The following is a 22,290-nucleotide window of genomic DNA, read 5'->3' as shown; positions in this document are numbered from 1 at the left end:
TACAAATATCCACCATTTATCGTCAAGTATAATATGATTTTAATATCGTTCTCTAAAAATCATTTCTTCATTGTTCTTTCAATAGTTCTCAATTACTAGTGTATACAATATGATAGTTACGTGCACACGTATAGTTTTATCTCTTTCGCTTGTCAAAAAAAAAACAAGTTACGTACACAATGGAATGATTTCAAAATATTTATCAATGTACAGGCCTTTATTGTACGAAGAAGCTTGAAAAATAATTAGTACATCGACGTTTTTCAAATTCTGTTTTTATCTCGTTGAATTATAACTGATACACGAGCGTGACGTATTGAGTATGTGCTTTCGTTTCAATCACGAACGCCGTAATTGTTTTTTAAACAAGATTCCCAGATTTGAATAATTAAATTCGGGAACCATGAATATTAAAATTCACGCGTATAACGTGGAACATGAATATGCTATCGTAGAAAGGCATTAAACGAAAGTTCAATGTTTGATGTCAATACAATCAAATCGTTCTCTACTGTTTCTACTTGACTCGAGATAGTCTATGACTCGCGCTTTTATCGCCCTCACATCACGAGCACTTGCAAGCTTTTAGTAGATCTGTGACCAGTGACAATGGTGGACGACGGTGTGGTAGTATCGGAAATGAAGAAGTGAAATAGTTCGAATGAACAATAATCTTGTTAATCTTGATTCGTTCCTCTATTCATATAATTTGAAAAGGAACCATGAGATGAGAAACGTTGCAATATAACTGCTACATAAATTAATATTATAATATTCGAGTCGATTGATTGTATCGAAAGCATACTCTTTTGTTGATCTGTCAAGAAACGTCATGGATACATCTAATTTTCATCAATTTGTTGCGGCACCAGTAAAAAATCTTTTGCAAGTTCAACGCATCAAAGAGTAAGATACAATAATTAATAGCAATTAATAGTTTGCCTGTTTCTCGTAGTTCATTCTATTGTTTCATTTGATCATTTGACTCAGAACTCGAAGCAATAGTTGTATAAATTAACATATAATATTTCCACAAAGATATTCACTAACGATGTTTCAGTTTTGTGTATTTCTAATTGTGGCTAAGAATCATATTACATTTGCATTGCACTTTCTATAATGTTTGTAAGATGTTCTTAAAAAATAACAGTTTGGGGTTTTTATGTAGCATGTTATTTCATATTGTATTATATTTTCATACCTGTGTGAAATCCAAAAAATTCACTCTCTTACATAAGTTGTTGAGTTTAAACACTCCTTACACAATAAATCTGAAACCATACATAAGTGCATTACATCAGGAAACTAATAGAACACTTCGTCTGTAAAATATATGTGTTTGATCGGATGCACTTCAATAACAGGTGTATTATTTTCACATAATCTTAATTTTATTGTATTTATGTAAGTTTTTTGCATATATATTGTTCAATTTCATCTTATTTGCCAGTAGAATTTTAAATATTGCATGCATTGGGTATTTTATTCGGTCATGTTTAAATGGAACGCCTTGCTCTTCTACTTATAAGTGGACAAATGGTTAAATTCATGTTGACTATGGAAAATCCAAGTTATATGGACAGTTGAACAATTGAATCTTTACAATATTTTGGAACAAATGGAATATTATCATCGATTGTAAATTTACAAGTAGGTATTGTACATACTTATGTATCAAAATTCATGTGAGATGTACCTTAACTTTTAAAAATTATAATCTAATATGCACAATTCAGTATTATATTGTTGTTGTTTTAATTTACCACCTAACTACATAAACACTTAGTAGTAATGATTCCTGAATACCTTCGTATAAAGTAGATGTCCATATCTGTGAAATGGAAAAAATGTACATACATTAACATATTGTATCCATAATGTACTTTTAAAAAAAGTTCAATGGAATCTTTCTTAATGCTTGTTATTGGCACAGTATTTTAAATACATTAAAATATTTACACAGGTGATAAGAGAGTTTAAATACAGCACATGTTTAAAACTCACAAAAACCAAATATGTTCATTAACAATATTAAAATAAAAGTACCTGTATATTATGCTAATAATTAAAGACCTTCAATTGTACAATATAATGGAGAACAATAGTAGAAGGTTTCAACATATTTAACTTAACATTTTAAAAAATTTTAGACTAAAATATTTATAAAGAAGAGTATAGTTAATCTGTGCTATTTGGAGTCAAGAATCTTGATGTAGTTTATCTGTTTGTTATAATTACAGGTATTAACATAGTACACAAGAATTTTATGGGCATTAAAAACCATGTACTGCATATAATTATATCAGACACCAACATTACACTTCAATTCATTGGAATTTACCAAATGTAGCTAAACTTATGCATGTAGTGAATTACATTATTTGTGTCCCTTAATAAATTACAATTGAGATATTAATATTAATATTAATTTTATAAAACCTACCTACAAAAAATCTAATATATTCATAACTGAAAAGACAATGCATTCTATAAGTTCAATTTGGTGTAGGTAAAGAATAGAAATATGTACAGGATGTTTCAAAACTATATCTCACGACTACTATAGTTAAATTTTACATTTTTCAATCGATGGAAATTTGTTAAAAAAGGTTGCGTCTTAACATTTCGACAAACTTTTTCGCCATTGTTTAGTATTAATTATAAACGATGAAAAGTTTCGACGCGATATTCAGCCGTTGAACGGATCTGAACTATTGACCCGAACTGCAAGCAATATCTTTCGTCGCTCCTCAAAGAAAGAATTTCACTCGACCGCTAGAAAGATAAATCTGGCGATCGAGAAGGGAATAAATAAAGAGACGTCTACGTCTTATCCATCATGTGTCAAACACATTCCATTCGTTTCGAAAAATGCAGGAGGTAAAGCAAACCGAAAACTGCCATCTGTTAGTAGTGAAAAAACGAGGGAATTGAACAAATAAAGGAGAAAGTAAAAAGTAAATTAAAAGAAGATATGGGAAAGCGAAAAGATCATTTCGTGTAGCAAAAATTTCGTCGAGCAATGGTTGCAGCGCTTCAGCGCGTTGGATTCTGCGAGGGTGTAGGACTTCTCTCTGAATTATCATCGCATTGTCAAGTAGGAGATAGCCACTCGTCGAGTTATGTTGCGTAAGTCCATTAATGGATGCACAGGGGGAAGAGCGATGACCTGTTCCTCTTTCCGACAATGGACGTGAGGTTGATTTGCTTGATGTATGGAAATATGACGTGCTACGTATGCATCGATAATTCTTCGTCGCTAAACTGTTGGTCCAGCCGCTGAAAATCGATCCAGAATCTTTTCTGGAGGTAACGATCTCCCATTACGTCTCACAGAATCGCGGTATATTTCTCGAGCGAAAAAAATTTCCTTTCGCTTCGTCAATAGTACGTACATAACATTTGACGGGTATTGCGATAACACCACAATACATTTGATACATTTCTAAGCTCGGATGTCAACTACACACTGACTCATAACTTCTGCGGTAGTTACGTGCGACAGAAAATCGTCAGACACGACTGTCTATTTGCGTCGTTTGCAGTTTAAATGTAAATATTTCACGTATCAACAACAGACTGATTCATCACTAATGAGCTATCTATGTTTGATAAAATGTAAATAAATTGTAAATACAGTCAGTTTAAGAACTAACAGAACTTTAATATTTAACATTTGTTTAAGAACGATTGAGTTTCGGACCATAGTCCCATTGTTATCAAAGAAAGTTTAGAAGAAGTTTGGCCCTACTGATGAGTAGAACACGATGCAATAAAAAAATTGAACTTGAAGAACTAGGTGAAGAAGGATTTTGCAGAAACCTTTTTCAACAAAATCTAGCTGTGATAGTCGTGATGTATGATTTTGAAACACCCTGTACTATTGCTATCTTTCGCGATTAGAAATATTTCAAATAATGTTTTTTATACTTCTTCGTTGAGTTAATTTATTATTAAGACAAGTAAACTTAGTGATCGACATGGAATCTGGACCTAAATGTATACAATTAAAATAGCTGCTGTCTTCCGCAATTCTACAATTTCTACAAATCTAATTTTTGACCTTAAAGGAATCACAGGATGACTCTAAAGTACATCAAGACAAGAACCTTGGTCAGGGGAATCACCTTTTACATATAATCGAAAATTTTCCGTCAAGTCAAAATGAAACGAAGACTACTTTTTTACTTCTTTACTTCTTCAGGAATTACAGAGACTGCTTCTTATAACAGAAAATAAAGGCACTACACGTGTGAGACATTTAATATAGCAGGGAGGCACAAAGCCCTACACCCTTTCCAAGTAACTGAATGCTTATTAAAGGGTACTGTAGACATTCACCCCCAACAGCTACAACCACCAAGTGTTCGAGCAAGAATTAAGGTTATCGTCCACTTAACGACACAGTACATGAATAGCACCAGATCGACATCGACGTATTCACATTAATATAGGCAACTTAAATGTAGGTATGTCCACCTACCCATAATAGCATAGCAACAGCACAACGTCGACGCTGTTATGGATAAGTGGATGCTCATAGGTATATACAGGGTGTTCGACAACAGGTGTTAGGCATTTTAAGGCGTGATTCTGCTCGCTAAAATAAAAATACGCTTGAAGCCTCGTTTCAGATTAATTAATTGTTAAGAAAACGCTTCAAATTCGTGTGAATTGTCTCTGACTTGGGGCCTATTCTACTGATTTTGCTGTGTCTGGCTACAGTGCGTCGGCAGTAGAATAAGTCCTAAGTCAGACACACTCCACGCGTACTTTAGATGTTTTCTCAACGATTAATAACTCTGAAACAAAACCTCAAGCATATTTTTGTCATTTTTGATTTCCACCTTATTTTGTTGTGTAAGATCTCCCTTAAGAATTTCTTATACCTCTTGTCAAACACCATGTATAATAATAATCTAAATATGTTGACAATGGTGAAAGGTCCTTTACCAAAATCACGAAGATAGGTCTGGAAGACCTCCCTTGACTGTCTTAGCTGTAAGAAATTTTGCTCTGAGCTGGATTAAAATGGGATGGATGGTACCGAATCCATCCTAACGGGACCTGAAGCCCCTGAAGTGAGGCAACACAGATATCTTGAGGTGCATAAAGAAGAAATCAAGAAGTACCCTAAAGATCTTCTTGGTCAGACCTTCGTTAATTATTTAACAATTGCTTCTATCAAGAGCGTTCTTCGGTGCTCGTGGAGCGCTCGCGAACGTAGCATCTGTGAAAAAGTGGGGGTTGTAGTATAGTGTGAGTGGAAGTACGACAAATTGGCTACACATCGTGGATATGGAAGTTTTGTAATTAAATCAAAGAAGATATAGTGAATGTGTTAGTGCTTACTAATGTACTCTTAAGATTCTAGAATACTTAGATTACTCGATTAGTATACATGCATGTTAAGTTTAAGACATTATTACTGTAAAACGGAAGCAGATCTAACATTTCGTAATACAATATATCTGCAGTCAGATGGCAAAACCTGATATGTCATGATTTTCCAAGTTAGATAAACCGATAGGTAAATCCACATGTCATGAATTTATATCTTGCTTTGTTCTTGAACTAGATAATATACAGCTATTATCTTCTACGAGGCGATGGATCTCATCTATACACATATAAAAAAGTACAGATCTGGTTTTTGAAAAAAAAAAAAAAAAAAAAAATGGCATCAGATTTGACCATTTGACTACAGATGTGATCTATTTGAGTTTCTCTACCATTCCTTAAGATATCGAAACGTACATTGTTCGTACTTTGTATTTATGTACATACGTATTTAAGCATGATAATAAATTTGTATTTAAATAATTGTAATTAGTTGTACAAAGTTGTATAGTCAAATAATGTAAATGTAAATCGTAATAAATATTGTGTAGAGTTAAACTACATAAAAACAAATGAAATGTTTTCAGAATAAAATGGATGAACCCACGAGCATGTACAAACGAAGCGTATGTACCTACCTCAATAGAGCATGTAGCAAATGTGGCTACTCATGGAATTTGGGTCCTGCCATCTATTATTGGTAGTCTCGAACTTATCCGTCGTTCCACAACATGGACACAATTAGTATCAGCTTATGTGTACGGTACATCTCTGATTCTTGTTTTTGCAGTGTCAACTTTCTTCCATAGCGTACACTTGTACAATCACAACAGGTATTTATGAATAAACTGGATGCACCTAGGGTCTAAGTACCATGTCGCTTGTAAATGATATGTAGTTAAAAGACGCTGATAAAAAGTGACATTGACACGAAGTTAAATTACAGGCAACTTAGGGATGCTCTACACCGTTGCGATCGCGCTATGATTTATATTTTTATTGCTGCTAGTTATTTCCCTTGGTTAAACGTAGACCATTTCCCACACGACGAATTGCTATTCACAATGCGTTACGCGGTCTGGATTATGGCGGTGTTAGGAATACTTTATCAACAAATTTTCCACGAACGATACAAAATGCTCGAAACTGTTTTCTATTTAGTTATGGGAATCGGTCCTAGTGTAGCAATAATTAATGTTGTAAGTACTTATTTACGAACCCATTGAAATAGCAGTTTATAACAAATGCATGGCAAAGAAAAACACATGAATTACATAAAACGTTTACCTTTGTACTTACAGTATAATTACTACAACATTGCTGAACTAAAAATGGGTGGACTTATTTACATACTTGGCCTGGTGTTTTTTAAGTCTGATGGTAGAATACCTTGTGCACACGCAATTTGGCATCTCTTTGTTGCTGCAGCAGCTGGTTTTCATTATTATGCAATATTAAGTCATGTCTTTCCAACAATTAGAACCGCAGATAATCTTGTACCACCAGGAGTGCCATCTTTACAGAAATTATTAAAGTCTCATATTGAAGAGCTATGAAAATGTTTCTTCACCTTGTCTTCTTTCTAAACCAAGGACTTTAGAAACCAGATATTTTAATACAGATTTGAATATAGGTGTTCTGATAAATAGTTGCATTTAGTCAATGTGTTTTTAGAAATAATTTTTTTTTTAATTAGTTTCAATCAGTAAATAATGTGTTTGAAATGTTAAAGGGTTATATACACTTAGATGTTCGGAAAGTGTCGATTTTATATGTTTGCACTTTCTGGTAATATCGAATTTTAAAGATATTTGAAAAATATTAGGGTTAAATTTATACAAAATCATTTAATGTACTACAAGATGTGGTATATTATCTGTGGATCTGATAACGTGTTAGGGCGCAGAGTAGGAATTAACGAGTTCTGAGCACGTTCTGATTTGATCGTCGATGATTAAAATAGTTGTCGCTCGATGACCAATTGAAGAAACAATGTTCTCCCCTCGTCTGACCAAAATTGGAATTTCCTCTCTTCTTAGTACAAAATATTGTAATGAATTAATGAGATCTGTCTGACAAAAGTCAGCCTTCATAAGAAATCAGTTAGACTATTTTAAGTAGGGGTGGGTTTGAACTGAATTTTTAAATTCTCGAAAATCGAAACTTTTTGGGATCTTGAAGGGTTTCGAGGTTTCGAGAAACTCATCCCTCTTTTTAAACATTTTAAATAATAATGTATTGTGTTTAGTCAAAGTGTTGATATTTGATATATATGTATAAATTTAAGAGAACCATAAAGGAACAATGAATATTGTTATTTTTATAATAGGAATAAGATTTTCTATGAAAAAGACTTCATTATAAAACTAAGAATGTTACTATTGTTTATTTAAATTACGATTGAAGATCCTAATAGAAAGCAATAATCACGTGCAATACATTTAAACAAAATAGTAGCTCTTTTCAGAGTTATTAAAGTTTATAAATAAGGAATACTTCAATATGCGAAAAATCTTCCGATGATTGCAAACTCCTTTTCGCTAAACAGTAATAAAATTGAATATTTCCGAATAAAGTCTTCCTTTTTTAAAAGCAGCAGATCCAAGTATTTCCAATAAAAATCTACCTTTCTTTACAGTTCTCTTAAAATTAACTAGTATTATATATGCTAATACTTTGTCGATACAGAATACATTATTATTTTAGATGACCGAAATAGTTTCATTGATCACTTATTTGGACCTGTAAAAAACATAATTACGATTTTTGTGACACGTTCTCATGTAAAATCGAATGCTTTTTTTGCTAATATTCTTACAAAAAATGTTTTAAGTGTAGTGTTCCCAAGATCAATACAATTGTTTATTTTCTTTTTTTAAATACTGACCTATAACCTATAAAACATTGGTGTACTCTAGTGTGATAATTAATAGTACAATTAAAATTTGCTATGCCAATGGAATACATAGACAAATAAAAAATTTCAGAATTCTTAGCATGAGAAAAAATATATTCTATTTGCTTTTTAAATATACAGCATCATGCTATCGTTTATTCTTTTTTATTGTTAGTCAGACTCATTCCTCGCGGCAGACTCTATGTTTATAGTATAAGGATCAAAGGAGAGAACTCGGTTGCGTTTGTTTATCTGATGCAAATGTACAATTATAGAAATTATATTATATTATATTATATTGTAGATATGACTTGCCTCATCCATGAAGCGTGAGGGTAAAATAGAATATTTGATCGTGTATCATGCCAAGTCTTTCAAGGTAGTAGGTACGATATTTCAAGAAATACTTGATAGATTTATTTAAAAGATTGGATAAATGCTCTCTGTAGTAATATGAAATTAGTTGTATTCAATTTTGAATTAGTCTTTATTTTTAGAAATCCTTTTTCTTGCCTTATCTTCTAATTCTAATTTATGACAAGAATAATAAAGAAAACATAGATAGTTACATATATATATATATATATACTTTTTACGAAAAGACTTTTTACTAACTGTTTATTTAAAAGACTTCAATCTACATATTTTCGAATATATGTGGTAATTAATAAAAGTACAATAATTGATTTAGGATCTGTTTTTGCTTGACTGTTTAGGTGTATATAATCCTTCAATGTTCATTTAGCGGTGGCCGAATCATTTGAAATTACCTAAAAAACTTAAGTGGTGAATAAATATATTTAGAACCAATTATGCAAAACTTCGAAATACATACTGAAAAGGGAACATATTTAAATGAATAAAGTTTTGTACAATTTATGTTTTCATGTTTGCAGTCGTAGTAAAAAGATTTTCCTAATTAAATAATGTCTTTTTGTCAACATTTAAATATAGAGGATAACACGAGACGAGTAGCTTCGATATGCAGAAATAAAGTTTTTCATAAAAAGCTATCAATTTTCGAGGAAATTGAATTCGAAAATTTGTTGGCTATGTGTTTGACATTGAAATTAGAACTATCGAAGTGCCAAAATTGCAGGTTTTTAAAAAAATGTCTACAAAAATGTATAGAAATAATGTTCATTAACATTAGGGATAATCATGCAAAAGTTTGTCTTATTTTTCTTTCTTTTTTTCAGTTTTCAAAATATTTTCATTCACTGTGTATAATTTGCCATATTTTTGGCGAATTTCAAACTCCATCGCGAAAAAAAATTGGTTTAGAGGGAATGACCTCTGAGAAAAAGACTAATCGTAAAACTTTTGCACTTCCGTAATAAATACATTCCTCTAGTTTTATTTAACACAAATGAATAAAAGACATGATTCTAAAGACTCAAATATACCTATATAAAACATAATTGTACGGACCAGTCTTTACTTCTTTGGTAGTAATAGTATTAATTGTATATTAAATAGTATATCTAAAATAATGTAAACTGTTTACAGATAAAAATCACGAAGACTTTGCAGCAAATGAAACTTCAAAACATAATAAGACTTATTCATGCAGTAGTAACCTTTGAGCGTTAATAGGGGCGACATTTTCAATAATTTCTTTCAATTACATAAATGTTAATTAATGACGTCATTAATAGATGTCAGTTCATTTGTATGAACATCGAGTGAAACGACAGTTAGGTACAAATACGCCCAACAAATTTTTAAATTTAATTTTCTCCATAATTGGGTTTTTTTATTATCCCTTGTCTAGTTGTATAATGACAATTGTTATATTTTAACAGATTTTGACAAAAATTCATGCAAATGTTCGTCGTCTTCAACCCATTAATTTAAATGCGTGAAAAGAATGACGAATGTTATCGTAGGTTTCAAATGATTCGGCCACTTATGAGATTATCAAATTTATTAATGTAGCTAATGCAGGTTTAGTTAACTATTAAACATTTGTAATCAGCAGAAAATTACGCGTTCAATGTGTATATAAGGAATATTTAGAAAGCAATTATATTATGTACCTGAAATATGCGAAAAATTGCATTCTTGATTTGTTAATGCTTATTAAAGTATTATCAAAGAAGCTGAGATTTATACATTTACGAATTTGTGTGTGTATTATAGAACAAATTAATTTGTATGGGTTTTAATATTAGTAATCGTGAGATATATATACAAACTATTATATTAAACATATACTTTAAACCATAGTTATATACCATAGCATAGACCATTAATGTGTAATATTATACAGGGTATGAACAATGTAAGTTTCAGTATTTGAGGGGTAGCAGGGAAAATTTAAATAGAAGGGGAAAGCTTAAATAGAAAACGAAATATTCTATTAAAAAATGTCCGAAAATTACGTTACAATAATCCATTTCAATTAACAAAAATTCCTTACTACCCCTTAAAATATTCAAACACACGTAATTTGCACCCTGTAAAATAACTATTTTTGAAAGCTATCAAACAAGCCCCCTTTACGGTTTAAAGCTTTTTATAAAAAGCTATATTGTATACATAACTATAAATTATTACGATCTGTATAAGGTAACAGGTAAAACCATATTTAGATAAGTGACAAATAGAATTGACTGATTATATTGGAGTTCAAATAAAATTGCATTATTTTTATACTTGTAAGTGTACTGTGCCAAAAAATGTATCCATACGCAATTATACAATTTCTGCACTATAGGAGAAAAAAAAACTATTTAATAAAAAAGTTATACTTTAAATTTAAACAACTATTTGTTTTTGACGTATGTAATAGATTGTGAAAATGTATTAATGACATGGTAATGATTACAAAGGAAAGTACACAAAACAATTGTCTTTTTTATTATCCCCTGTCTGTATTATATTTATAGCAGAACAGAAAAATATAGCTTTTTGTACTATGTACATTATGGATAAGGTAAGTAGGAGTAGAATTTGGGCAAAACTTACAAATGGTTCAAGATGAAAAATGGGCAAGTTGTTCACTGGTCAGGGTAGTTCAGAGTGGCAGTAGTCCAGAAGGGTCTAGCAGGGTCCAAGCAGGGTCCATGAGGATCTAAAGTAGTCCAGGGTGGCAGCAGTCCAACAACTATGGTACTTCAATAAAAGCCTAGGGTCCAGGATGGTCTTAAATGGTCTAACAGAGTCTTGGAGGATGTAGCAGAGTCCAAAAGAGTCCAAGGGGTTCAGCGGGGGTCCAGTGAAACCTAGGGTAGTCCAGGGACCTAGACCCTTCCACTCCAAAGAACTTCCAAGACGATCCGCACCCTCAGGAAGTTCCGGTGTGAGTGAGACATTCGTCGTTCTTCGGGGGTATTTATATCTTCCCGATCAAAAGAGCGGGAACCAAGCACTGAATATTATGATTTATGATTAATCAGTGATTTCGATTTCATAACAATCATTTGTCTGTCTACAAACTTCTAATTAACAACTAATTAATTATTGTTCTTATTATAGTTCTTGATGAAAAATATGAATATTTCAATCTTTTTGTCAGAACGTTTGTGATAAAAATTTACGTAAATAGATGCAAATTATTTTTCTTTGAAAATGTATCAATAAACAGAATCACATCATAGTGTTGTTATATTCCTGGCAAATTTGATCTTAATTATATTCTGGTAATTAGGTAAGGTGGTTTGACAGCCTTCTAGATAAATGAAAAAATAATACATTATATGATTATTGAATGAATATTGAAACAACAAATAAATATCCTAAAAAGAACGAATTTTATAATGATGTGATCATAAAGGCGAGAATCGCAACATCAAAGATCTTCTAGCGCCACCTCTGAGCGAATTTCAGCTGTCAATGAAAATGCAAGATATTGCTTATGTTTCTAACCTAAAATTTAGTTTCCTACATACCTATTTATAAATATTTATGTCTAAGTTTTAGATCAGTTTAGATCAAAGGTATATCCCATTGTATCCTGTGCTTAAATTTAATTTTAATTAACAAAAGATCTGTTTAGAGTTGTGCAAATCATACATAGGCAAATATAAATAGTTTGTTTATACTACTAGTTTTTTATACAATGTATGAATTTGATTAACATGATTAAAATTGATAATTTTATAATGAAATAATGATGTCAACTTTTTTATTTGTATAAATGTCATCTAATACATTGTTTAAAATCGAATATTTTTGTTATTTTTAGTATAAATTTATACTGCAATGGATTCAGTGTCTAACATACTTGGTATTGATAAAGTAAATATGAGTGGAAAATTAATTTTAATTGAAGAAAAACACGAGAGCAATGCAAACTTTGTATTAAATTCAATCATTCTCAATGCATTAAAGAAACAAAGTGGAATCTGTTTTGTCCTTTTTCATAATACCCTTAATCATTATCATAACATGGGTATGAAATTTGGATATAATCTTACACTATTAAAAGAACAAGGTAAGATTAAAATTATCGAACCAATGAAGATTATTGCATCTAATATCGAATCCATAAATGAACCAACTCCTAATTTAAATATATCATTGACTAAATTAATGTCTAATTCTAACATTAATATAGTTCATAATTTATTTACAATTATTAAGGATGAATATCATAAGCTAAAGGAGTCTAATGAATCAGTGACAATTATAATTGAAGATTTAAGCCATCTTTACGATCTTGGATTTAACTTGGAAAGTCCTGTGTATTATATAAGATATTTAAGGTCACTTCTTCAATTGGATAATATATTACAAATTTGTATTGTAATGCATACTTATAAATCTGAATCACAAGACTGCATTCCAAATGTATTTTCACATTATTTAAAACACATAAGTCATTTATATGTTGCAATTGATCCTTTGGAATCAGGATATTCTAGTGATGTATGTGGAAAAATTACAATTAATTGGAAGACAGATCATATCAGAAAAGAATATAACTTGTCAGAAACAACAAGATACATCTACACAATATCAAATCGTCAAGTAAAGATTCATACACTTGGTACCACACCAATATTAACATAAAATGATGTTTCAAAATTTTTTATAATTTTGTCATTATGTATATTTAAATCTCAAATCACAAATAAAATATATTTTAACTATTTATAAAGGATAATCATTTATTTATACACTATATAGCACTTTAATGTATAAGGAAGTAACTAGTCTTTAAATAGTTACACTTACAATTAATATTGCAATTAAATACAATTACATTCACAATTTTTCGAACGATCCTATTTTTCTCAAAATATTTTCTTTTAAATATTCAATGTTTAAATAACACGGTAAATGAATAAAACAGAAACGTTTTATAAATATATGAAATTTTATTGCATCGAAACCTCGGTGTGTACGAAAAACAATTATGTCACATTTAAATATTGTAAAACTGCTTTTTGACGCACCAATGTTTTAGAAAACAATACATAAGTTACTTGAATATTATTTACAAATAAATAAATAAATAAATAAATAATTAATTAATTAATGTTCAGCTTATTGTTCTCATTTCAGTTAAAATTAAGCATACATCATGCGTGTGATATTTGTACACATTTTACTTACGTTAACATCCGCATTTTAATAATTATTATTACAGGTATAAATCAGGTCGAAACAATGCTGATTGCAAAATTAAAAACGTTTGCTATCTTGTTCGACTGAAAAAAGTATCCATAATAAATCATATTTTGTTTTTTGTAATTTTATAGCTACAAACAAGTTATGTTAATAACTAACAAGTTAAGCTTTCTGTTGAGTTAAAAACCTAAAACGATTAAATTTATCCTTTGCCTTGTAATGTAAATTAATGCAATTCTAAGTAAGTGATAAATTCAACTTTTTTTAGATTTTTTACTTGTACTACTTTCATAATTGTCGGCATAAATATGAACAGCAGACTTTATTTATTCCTGTGATAATACGATAAAAAATTGTCACAGATATTACGTAGTACATAAATAATGTAAAAATTATATAATGTGACAATGGTAGCGAACGTGTTAAACAAGTCTATTAATATCTCTCTAATAATCTACTCATTCTTCAATAACAAGAAAATTTTGTAATACAAATTTTCATTATTCATACTCTTCTAAGAGTAACAGTGTCGTACGATTCAACCGTATGCACCTATATTCTTAATTTAACACAAATTTTCTTCATAATTCTTTCCTTAATTTAAAAATACTGATAAAGGGTAAAAATCGTTCTAAAAAAATGTTTCCTAAAAGCAAAAACTGTACAGAGAATCATTACCGAAACATTTTAATTGGTCTAATTCAAGGAAGCCCAACGTGAGGTAAAAGACTTCAAGAAATTTAAAACTAATAAAACATAGCTTCTACAGTTAATAATTTCCTACTACTTAATATCTTTATTTTTTTCTCCTAATTGAAATCCAATGACTCCGACACTTTGAGCTTCCTAGATCTAAGAAACTACTTGTTAATTATTGTGCTAAACCGAGACTCATGTCCCGTATACCCGTGTCTATTCGAACCTTCCTACAATTTTTTTAAAATAACTCTGGTACATAATCGTCAGCGTAATCACCGTAATCATCAGCTCCAGGTGGCACAAAGATTCCTCCGAGGACTCCAGACAAATTCTCCCCGAGACCCATCGCCGAAGCGACTCCAAAAACGAGTCTCAGCATCAGCAGCCTCATGAAGTTCACCACGTTGGTCTCTTTACTCTGAAGAGACAATTGCGTGGTCTTCTTCGCTCTGCCCTCGACGCAGTGGATCTGTTAATTAGCCATTAAATCGTTAGAGTGGAACATGTAGTTCAGCAGTAAACTTAACTAGCAGAAGGGGAGTCTACAATAATAGAAATAGAGCAGTGACAAGAAGAAGTTCAGCAGGTAGAATTTACCACAGGATTAGAGTAGATCTATAATCACAAATCTCTGGAGATTCATGACGATTCATTGCATAAGAATGTTTGTGTTTTTAAACCTTGTTTGTGGTAAATTCCACGAACCCAGTGACATAGAATTACACTAAACAGAATAATAAATATAAAGACTAGATGCAGATTTAGCTATACTTTTTTCAAAGTGATGGACTTACAAAGACACAGGTGAAGATGATCGCCAAGGCGACGGAGAGCTTCATCTCGAGCTTCCGGTTTAATCAGGTTCCACTGTTTAATTAAGTATTCCCCTTCCTTATTTCTTCCCTGGTTTCTTGTGGCTCAAGTGTGCCCGAGTCCACAGAGCGAGGAAGAAAAACTGAGGGAGTCGAGTGTTTGCGGAAATCGGACTATCTTCTCGTTAAACTTCACTGCCCATAGAGCACAGGTAATGTGCTATCGAGCAGGTGAAGGACGGAGACAAAGTGAAATAAGTGGCTGTGCCATGATCGCAGAAGCTAAGCTATTCTACTGTAACGGTACATGACGAAAAAAGGCATCCAGGTCATTGGGCTTATGCGATACGTGCTTGGGTGCCTTACAGTCACGGCTGAATCTTCAGCAGGAATTCAGCGCAAAGAGAAGACTATTGTGAAAGTGTCAACACATCGTTCGTTTTAAATATTTGTGCCCTACTACCACCGATGCATACCGAAGAAGGCTCCCCTTCTAAGTGGGAACACGCTGCCATATTTAGTTCTTTTGAAATCCTGTTTCTATCGTATTCATATTTCTGATTGATTCAATTCTGGTGAAACTGAGGGGTGCATGTGAAAAATGATCCTTGATCCTTCTCAATTTTTGTCTTTTTCTTGTCTTTAATATTTATCATATTAAATGTTAATTGTACCTTTAATGGTATAGGTTCCAGTATGTTTTTAATTTTTTTTAAGCACTCACGTCCTGCTACCACCAAAGAAGATTTCCTTACTACTTGCCGCCATATTTAGTTCTTGTAAAATCCTACATTATTCTGTAGAATTTTACTAATTTAATTTAAATATTAATTTACCTATTCGTAAATTATGAACAAATGCTTGAAAACTTAGTGGAGTGTTATATTTTATGAATTGTCCTAAATAAAGTGTCTTATATTATTGAAAATAAAGTTCAAATTTGCAGAACTTCAGAAGTATTATTATTTCTAATATTTCTGAAACCTAAATGTGAAATCGTTATCTGACTCTCCGATCAAACAGTATATTTTCTTCGTTCGAAAGAGGGACGATCACCTGCGATGGTTAAAGATCGTCCTCAAACGATTGAATGGAAATGAAAGCCATGTAGCATTCCGACAATGACCGTGAAACGATCGGGAATCGTGAACGACAATGTTAATGACATAGCTCGATTCGTGGCGATGTCGAAGGACAACCGAGGGTTTCCTTCGAGCTAGCATGAGGAACCTCTAATGAAAGGCAGGATGCGCTGGGGACCGGATGTGACGTTCTTTGCATACAGAAACAGTTCCAGAAACGAAGGAAACACTGTCGCTAGACGATTGTACCCCTCCATCAAGATAACCATGCCCTAAGTATGGTTTGGCAAGACGTCATTGGATTACTTTTCATGCAGACAATTTTTATGATATTCAATAATACAAGTATGATAATGACTGCATACTTATTTGCTTAATACACTGATGGCTGGTAATTTTTTGCTAAAATTTGCAATCTTTTACAATGAAAGTACAATTTCTTTTTAGACTCAGTGTTTTTAAATCTGTGGTTCTCTTTTAGTCTTTTTTCAGTAACTTTCTTTTATATGATCTTTTGATTTTTTATTGAAATCATTCACTGTCATGTAAGTTAATACTAGATGCTCAAAGTACGTGACGAGGGCTAAATCTTGCGTACCATGCGCTTTTATCCTCAAATCGCAATTGGAGAGTAATTTTTACATTTTTAAAATACTATAAAAAAAATAATTCCATCTTGTCCCACAAAATCTAATAATATTTGATATTAAGACCTTTACATGAGAAGTCTCTCGATCTCAGCTCAAAATTATTGGTAGTAAGAATCAATAGTAGTTCTCATCAATGAAGCCGCGATTCAGTAAAACGAAACGATCAATACTCATCAATAGGACTTTTCATTGCAAATGGAGACACATAGAACGAAGTAAACGCGCGTTCAGAGAGTTCATAGACCCTGTCAGGCTATTATTTAAGTTTGAACAGTTGTTACGACACAGTAAACTTTTCAGCACGTGCTCGAGTGACACACACACGAATTTCAAACTCTTGTTTTGATCTCTTAGAATGCTACGTGACACAGAATTTACTCGCCATGAGCTCACGATGGGTCAATACAGTGTGAAGATCTCATTTTTTATACTTCATTAATTAATGACTTGATTTTGCCTTGTTACAAAAAAACTGTGGGGCTACTAATGAATTCATATCAAATAAAGTTTGGCAACATTCAAATAGAAGCTTGTTCAAATTAGTCAAATTATTTGAACTCAAGTAATTTTTAAGAACTTGAATTCAAATCATTTTTAGAGAACTTGATCAATCAATGTGAATCTGCTACTCACTTGTCTTAATATATCCTTTCAAACTTTCAGTAAAGTTGAGGTCCTTTCAATTTTTCATTGCCTTCAATTACACATTCAATGCTTAAATTCAAGTAACTTGACCAATCTGAACAAGTCCTACGATCATTGAGAAATTTATTCCCCGCGAATCTCGTGGGTTGATTCAAGCCTTAATCTCTTTCTCTTCCGACCCCTCATTGGTTCAGATTCACCAGGAAGCTCGGCTGGCGAATCTTTCCTGCAGACACGTAAGATTGCGTTACGTCAATTTAAGAATCGATTATTATTGACAGAAGATCGTTTTCCCGTGACGTGGGTGCGTTAATGGGATACGTGTCGCCAGGCGTAAAACAATAGCTTTCTGTCCTCCTCCGATTCAGCACCGCTAGGAATCGGTTCCTGTTTCGTGCTATCCTCTCGCGAGGATAGGGCGGAGGAGAGAGGGGACTCTCTTCGTTAGTGCACGTTTTACCCTCGCGGATGACACTCTGCGTGGGCGTCGCGACGATTTTTCACGACGCTCCGGAGCGGAATGCGCCGAACACGCGTTTTTGGTCCCCTTCGAAGATTTCTTCAGAGCTGAAAAAGAGTGAACGAGTGCTCCTGCGGGCTGAGAGTTTTCCAGTTGTGCCGCGTCTCCCCATGGATTTTTCTTCCACATTTCGTATCCTCTTTTGGTGTTAGTGGTCACGTTGCAGTTCTGCAGAGAAAGTGAAGAGATGCAGGCCGAGGAAGTGAAAATCGGATGCTTCCAAGTGGTCATCGTCCTCCTACTGGGTGTTAATTATGTAATTGTCGCAATGAGCCACGCGTTACCTTTCTTTCATAATTACACGCCAGAGTATCACTGCCAGGTGAGTCCTCTGAGGCTTAAAAAGGAATTTGCGCAAAATGCATTCTACCTTTCGTTAAAGTTTCATCTTTCCTTTAATTTCAACTGCACAGTAGCATAACGAAAGAAAACATTTCTACTAAACTCCAAAATTAAGTTAAAAATTTCACGTTTTTAGTAGATTTTTTTCTTCTGATAATGTATCATTTCTCAGATTTTTTATAAAACCATAATCAAGTTTGAAATTCCGCACTTTTGTTATGCTTTTGCCTAAAAAGACAATTGGTCTTAGGAGAAGAATGGAACGAAACGGAGCTGTGACTCGGAACCCTGTTTAGGCGATTACCAATTCGCAACAGAGTTTGGGGAAAACAGCGTGGTAACAGAGTGGGGATTAATTTGTGAAAAAAGATACTTGACGTTTCTTGGACCCACTGTGTATTACATCGGGGTTGCGATGGGCGCTTGGATCGCTGGACTTCTGGCTGATCGTACAGGAAGGCTTCCTGTTCAGGCGATTTGCTTGTACACACAGGGGACGATGGCTGTTGCGTTGTACGCGGTGCAGGTAAAAAATCACTGATTAAATAGTGATTTAATTTATTAGGGGATATTCTGGTCTAGGACAGGGTTTCTCAACCTTTCTTGTCCATCTCTATAACCCTCCACTTCTTATTCTTCATTTCCCATTTCTTTTTCTTCTCCTCACATAGAATTCAAATTCTTCACAATTTTTTTTACATAAAATTCAAATTTCAATAGTTCTTTTCGCACAGGATTGAAATTTTAGAATTTTTCTCACGCAGAATTCAAATTTTAGAATTATCCCGCCTTCCTGGCCCTCCGCAGCCTCCAAGGAGTCTTCGCTCAGGGTCTGCAGAACTCGACGTATATTCTTTCTTTGGAGTTGTTCCCTGCAAAAGCTCGAACTTACGTTGCGTTAATTATGCAAATTGCTTGGGCTGTAGGTTTAGTGCTCCTGGCTGCACTCAGTTACATCATACCCGACTGGAGAATCCTGCAATTGGCTGTTTCAGTTCCCACTGCAATAACTGTTCTTTACATCTGGTAATTATTTACAAAAAAGGACCTAAATTAATTAAATTCAGAGTATTAGTATAGCCGTTTCTTATTAATTTATTGAATTAAATCTAAATACTTTCATGATTAAAGTGTGTTTAATTGCAAATTAAAAAAATTACATTACAAATTCAAATCAGGATTATACCAGAGTCCCCAAGATGGTTGCTAGCGAAAGGTAAAATAACCGAGGCGGAAATGGCAGTGGAACGAATCACAAAATATAATACCTGCTGCAAAAGATTGCACAAAGAAGCTCCAGCTGAAATGGAAACTGTTTCCGAAAATATTACACCGATTAAACCAGAAAGGAAATCGCGTACTTCCTGTGTGGATTTAAAAAAATCAAAAAATGATGAAGTTAAAGAAGAAGCTACTAACTTGTTGATCAATGATGCCAATACTGTTGAACAACAAAAAAATCAAAGTAAGAAAAGTAGGAAGAATATTTATATAATTGAAATTTACGAGATTACGCAACTGAAATTTTTCAAAAATTTTCGCAGACTTTTACTCTTCTAGGAATCACTGGCATTTCTCAAACTTTTGAATTTGTATTTATATTTCTATTTAAATATTCTTTTTCCTGTTTTAATCTCTATATGAAGTAAAGTATTTTTTTCTGTCGCCTCCTAGACACACCTCCGAGATCAGTTTCGGAAAATCTAGAGAGCAAGGTCACCCAACCGGAAGTTCCTCAGCGAAATGGAGAACCAGAAGAGTTAAACACTCCATCAAGTTCTAGAAATCATCGAAAATTAAAATCTCTATCGCAACCACTCACAAATCGACATTCGAAAAACGATGTGGAGTTAAGTTCTGCTCAAAAAGAGACATCGAAAGAAAATGGAGAAAAGAAAAGTGACGAAGAAAAATCGAGTAACGCGCACATGTCACTGAAAGAAGAGCTAAAAGAGCTGTTTGTTTCTAGATTAATGAGAAAATATGGAATAGTGATGGTTTGTCAATGGTAAAATCTCTAACAGTGTTCATCTTTCTGTAGCTATTACGTGATTTCGAATTTTAAAGAACAAAAAGTACTCAAAATTTTGTCTTCTTCAAGGTTGTCCTGTTCCGTAGCCTACCACGTTTTCCTCACACTAGTGCCAAATTTTCCTATAGACAGACACGTGAACTTTGCCCTCGGAGGGGCTCTGGAAATTGCAGCCTACGTTTTTATCTATTTCGTGTTATCCAGATATGGTAGGCGAATACCGATGTCTGTCTACCAATCACTGAATGGCTTTATTTGCATATTAACAGTCGCTGCAATGGTTCTTTCGAATCCTACATTTGGAAGTGGTACGTAATTTAAATAATTCAAATTAAAATAATCGATTTTCATTGTTTGGAAATACACAATAGTATTCACAAAATAAGAAACTAGCTAAACTGTAATAATGTTTTTTAGATCTGACGAAGACCATTCTGCTTCTGTTTGGTAGAGTAACAGTGATAAGTACCATTTCCATAGCTTATTTATACACGATCGAGATATTCCCAACAGTTGGTCGGGGAACTTGTCTGGGTATCTGTACAATTTTTGCAAAAATCGGTAGTTTGTGTACGCCACACTTCCTGTTATCGGTGAGGCATACTCTTATACTATTTCTACGCTAGAGAACGTTGGACCCAAAGATATTTACATTTTCATGAATCCTGTAAGTATATGGTTCGTATAACTCAGAAAATGATTCTTGTTTCAGGGGAAGTATTTTCCAGTCACCATTCCTGTAATAATTATTGGAATGCTTTGTTTGGTGTCTGGAGGACTTGCTCTCATTTTGCCTGAGACCATGAACAAGGTGTTACCTGACACTGTTGAAGACTCTGAACTTCTAATTGTAAAAAGAAGGGAAAAGAGAAATAATTTGATCACTGAGAGTACACTTACGAATGAGGATCTCTGTGAGAGGGAAATTCTGAGAGAGAAACTATTTTCGGAGGATTGGGTGGATGCTGGGAACGGCATATTAGTCAATTTTACAGAAAACAAAAATTCCGAGTGAAAAATGTATAAAAAGAAATAAAATTACAACGGCTGTGCTGTTGACGAGTCATTAGTTCAATGATCATCAAGAATTAATTAAACTTCTCTGACTGATGATCATTAGTAATCAATATTAAGCTGAAAAAGAAAACACAAGGGAGGAGATAATTGATTAAAGACCTCATAAATTAAGAATATAATGTATATATACATATAACGAATTAGTGTCTGCAAAAAATGAATCATGATTTCATAAGACTACTCTTATTGATAGTAATCATTAGTGTAAATACAATAAAATATTGTAAAATTTTTTTTTAAAATTAAGTGTTACCAGTTGCAGGTTGAAAATTGAAATTTAAAACGTTTTTCATCGTTTTTACTAACACATACAATTAATAAATTAGTAATTAGAATCGATGTGATTATTAATTATTCCAGTTTTCGATGATTATTAGTACGATTCTTTGAAACTGTTTTAGGAACAAAATTAATATAGATTTTTAATTTTTATTTATAAAATTTACTATTTTATATAGTTAGAAATATACTTACTAAGGGATCAAAACGATTTATTGTAATCGATATTTATTCTTCATTATATGTTAGAATAATCATAGTGAAGTAATTTTTCATTATGAAAATAAAAACACTTATTAAAAAATAAATAGTTTATAATAGTGTTATTTTGTAGATTGT

The 22,290-nt window shown here is 32.6% G+C and overlaps 4 protein-coding genes across 5 annotated transcripts; 3 read left to right on the top strand and 1 right to left on the bottom strand.

Annotated features, from left to right (window-relative positions):
* The first annotated feature begins 297 nt into the window (after nt 1-297).
* Nucleotides 298-8,047, top strand: LOC143184809 (monocyte to macrophage differentiation factor 2). Its single transcript, XM_076387292.1, has 4 exons — nt 298-906; nt 5,928-6,173; nt 6,287-6,539; nt 6,642-8,047. Exons 1-4 carry the CDS (start codon nt 833-835, stop codon nt 6,894-6,896), a joined length of 828 nt encoding a protein of 275 aa, XP_076243407.1. The 5' UTR covers nt 298-832; the 3' UTR covers nt 6,897-8,047.
* Nucleotides 8,048-11,155: 3,108 nt separating this feature from the next.
* LOC143184669 (uncharacterized) lies at nt 11,156-15,772 on the bottom strand. 2 transcript variants are annotated; one of them, XM_076387066.1, is made up of 3 exons: nt 15,307-15,772; nt 14,789-14,981; nt 11,156-11,609 (listed from the first exon to the last, which is right to left on the bottom strand). In XM_076387066.1, the coding sequence occupies exons 1-3, from the start codon at nt 15,349-15,351 to the stop codon at nt 11,482-11,484; spliced, it is 366 nt and encodes a 121-aa protein (XP_076243181.1). In that variant the 5' UTR covers nt 15,352-15,772; the 3' UTR covers nt 11,156-11,481. The 2 variants fall into 2 exon arrangements, with proteins under 2 accessions (XP_076243181.1, XP_076243182.1); XM_076387067.1 differs by lacking the exon at nt 11,156-11,609 and having other exon boundaries at nt 14,136-14,981.
* Nucleotides 12,083-13,306, top strand: Elp6 (Elongator complex protein 6). The gene is made up of 2 exons (XM_076387074.1): nt 12,083-12,177; nt 12,426-13,306. Exon 2 carries the CDS (start codon nt 12,443-12,445, stop codon nt 13,250-13,252), a length of 810 nt encoding a protein of 269 aa, XP_076243189.1. The 5' UTR covers nt 12,083-12,177; nt 12,426-12,442; the 3' UTR covers nt 13,253-13,306.
* A 2,554-nt stretch (nt 15,773-18,326) lies between the features above and the next one.
* Nucleotides 18,327-21,908, top strand: LOC143184712 (organic anion transporter 3). The gene is made up of 8 exons (XM_076387143.1): nt 18,327-18,619; nt 18,833-19,089; nt 19,342-19,589; nt 19,742-20,028; nt 20,238-20,571; nt 20,665-20,903; nt 21,013-21,188; nt 21,308-21,908. The coding sequence occupies exons 1-8, from the start codon at nt 18,409-18,411 to the stop codon at nt 21,608-21,610; spliced, it is 2,055 nt and encodes a 684-aa protein (XP_076243258.1). The 5' UTR covers nt 18,327-18,408; the 3' UTR covers nt 21,611-21,908.
* The last annotated feature ends 382 nt before the right edge of the window (nt 21,909-22,290 follow it).

This window comes from Calliopsis andreniformis, chromosome 10 (genome assembly GCF_051401765.1).
Source record: "Calliopsis andreniformis isolate RMS-2024a chromosome 10, iyCalAndr_principal, whole genome shotgun sequence".
Classification (NCBI taxonomy): Eukaryota; Metazoa; Arthropoda; class Insecta; order Hymenoptera; family Andrenidae; genus Calliopsis; species Calliopsis andreniformis.
The sequence above is the reverse complement of the archived record's forward strand: the minus strand, read 5'-3'. Positions and strand labels throughout refer to the sequence as shown.

Excerpts from the sequence above, each read along its gene's own strand:
- LOC143184809 (XM_076387292.1), top strand. The coding sequence starts at position 833 with ATGGATACATCTAATTTTCATCAATTTGTTGCGGCACCAGTAAAAAAT. Across the intron at positions 907-5,927 it reads CAAGTTCAACGCATCAAAGA|AATAAAATGGATGAACCCAC; the intron begins GTAAGATACAAT and ends AAATGTTTTCAG. Across the intron at positions 6,540-6,641 it reads GTGTAGCAATAATTAATGTT|TATAATTACTACAACATTGC; the intron begins GTAAGTACTTAT and ends TTGTACTTACAG.
- Elp6 (XM_076387074.1), top strand. The coding sequence starts at position 12,443 with ATGGATTCAGTGTCTAACATACTTGGTATTGATAAAGTAAATATGAGT.
- LOC143184669 (XM_076387066.1), bottom strand. The coding sequence starts at position 15,351 with ATGAAGCTCTCCGTCGCCTTGGCGATCATCTTCACCTGTGTCTTT. Across the intron at positions 14,982-15,306 it reads TCATCTTCACCTGTGTCTTT|ATCCACTGCGTCGAGGGCAG; the intron begins GTAAGTCCATCA and ends GCTAATTAACAG. Across the intron at positions 11,610-14,788 it reads ACCTGGAGCTGATGATTACG|TGCTTGGTTCCCGCTCTTTT; the intron begins GTGATTACGCTG and ends CATAATATTCAG.
- LOC143184712 (XM_076387143.1), top strand. The coding sequence starts at position 18,409 with ATGCAGGCCGAGGAAGTGAAAATCGGATGCTTCCAAGTGGTCATCGTC. Across the intron at positions 18,620-18,832 it reads AAAGTTTCATCTTTCCTTTA|GGAGCTGTGACTCGGAACCC; the intron begins ATTTCAACTGCA and ends ATGGAACGAAAC. Across the intron at positions 20,572-20,664 it reads ATAGTGATGGTTTGTCAATG|GTTGTCCTGTTCCGTAGCCT; the intron begins GTAAAATCTCTA and ends GTCTTCTTCAAG.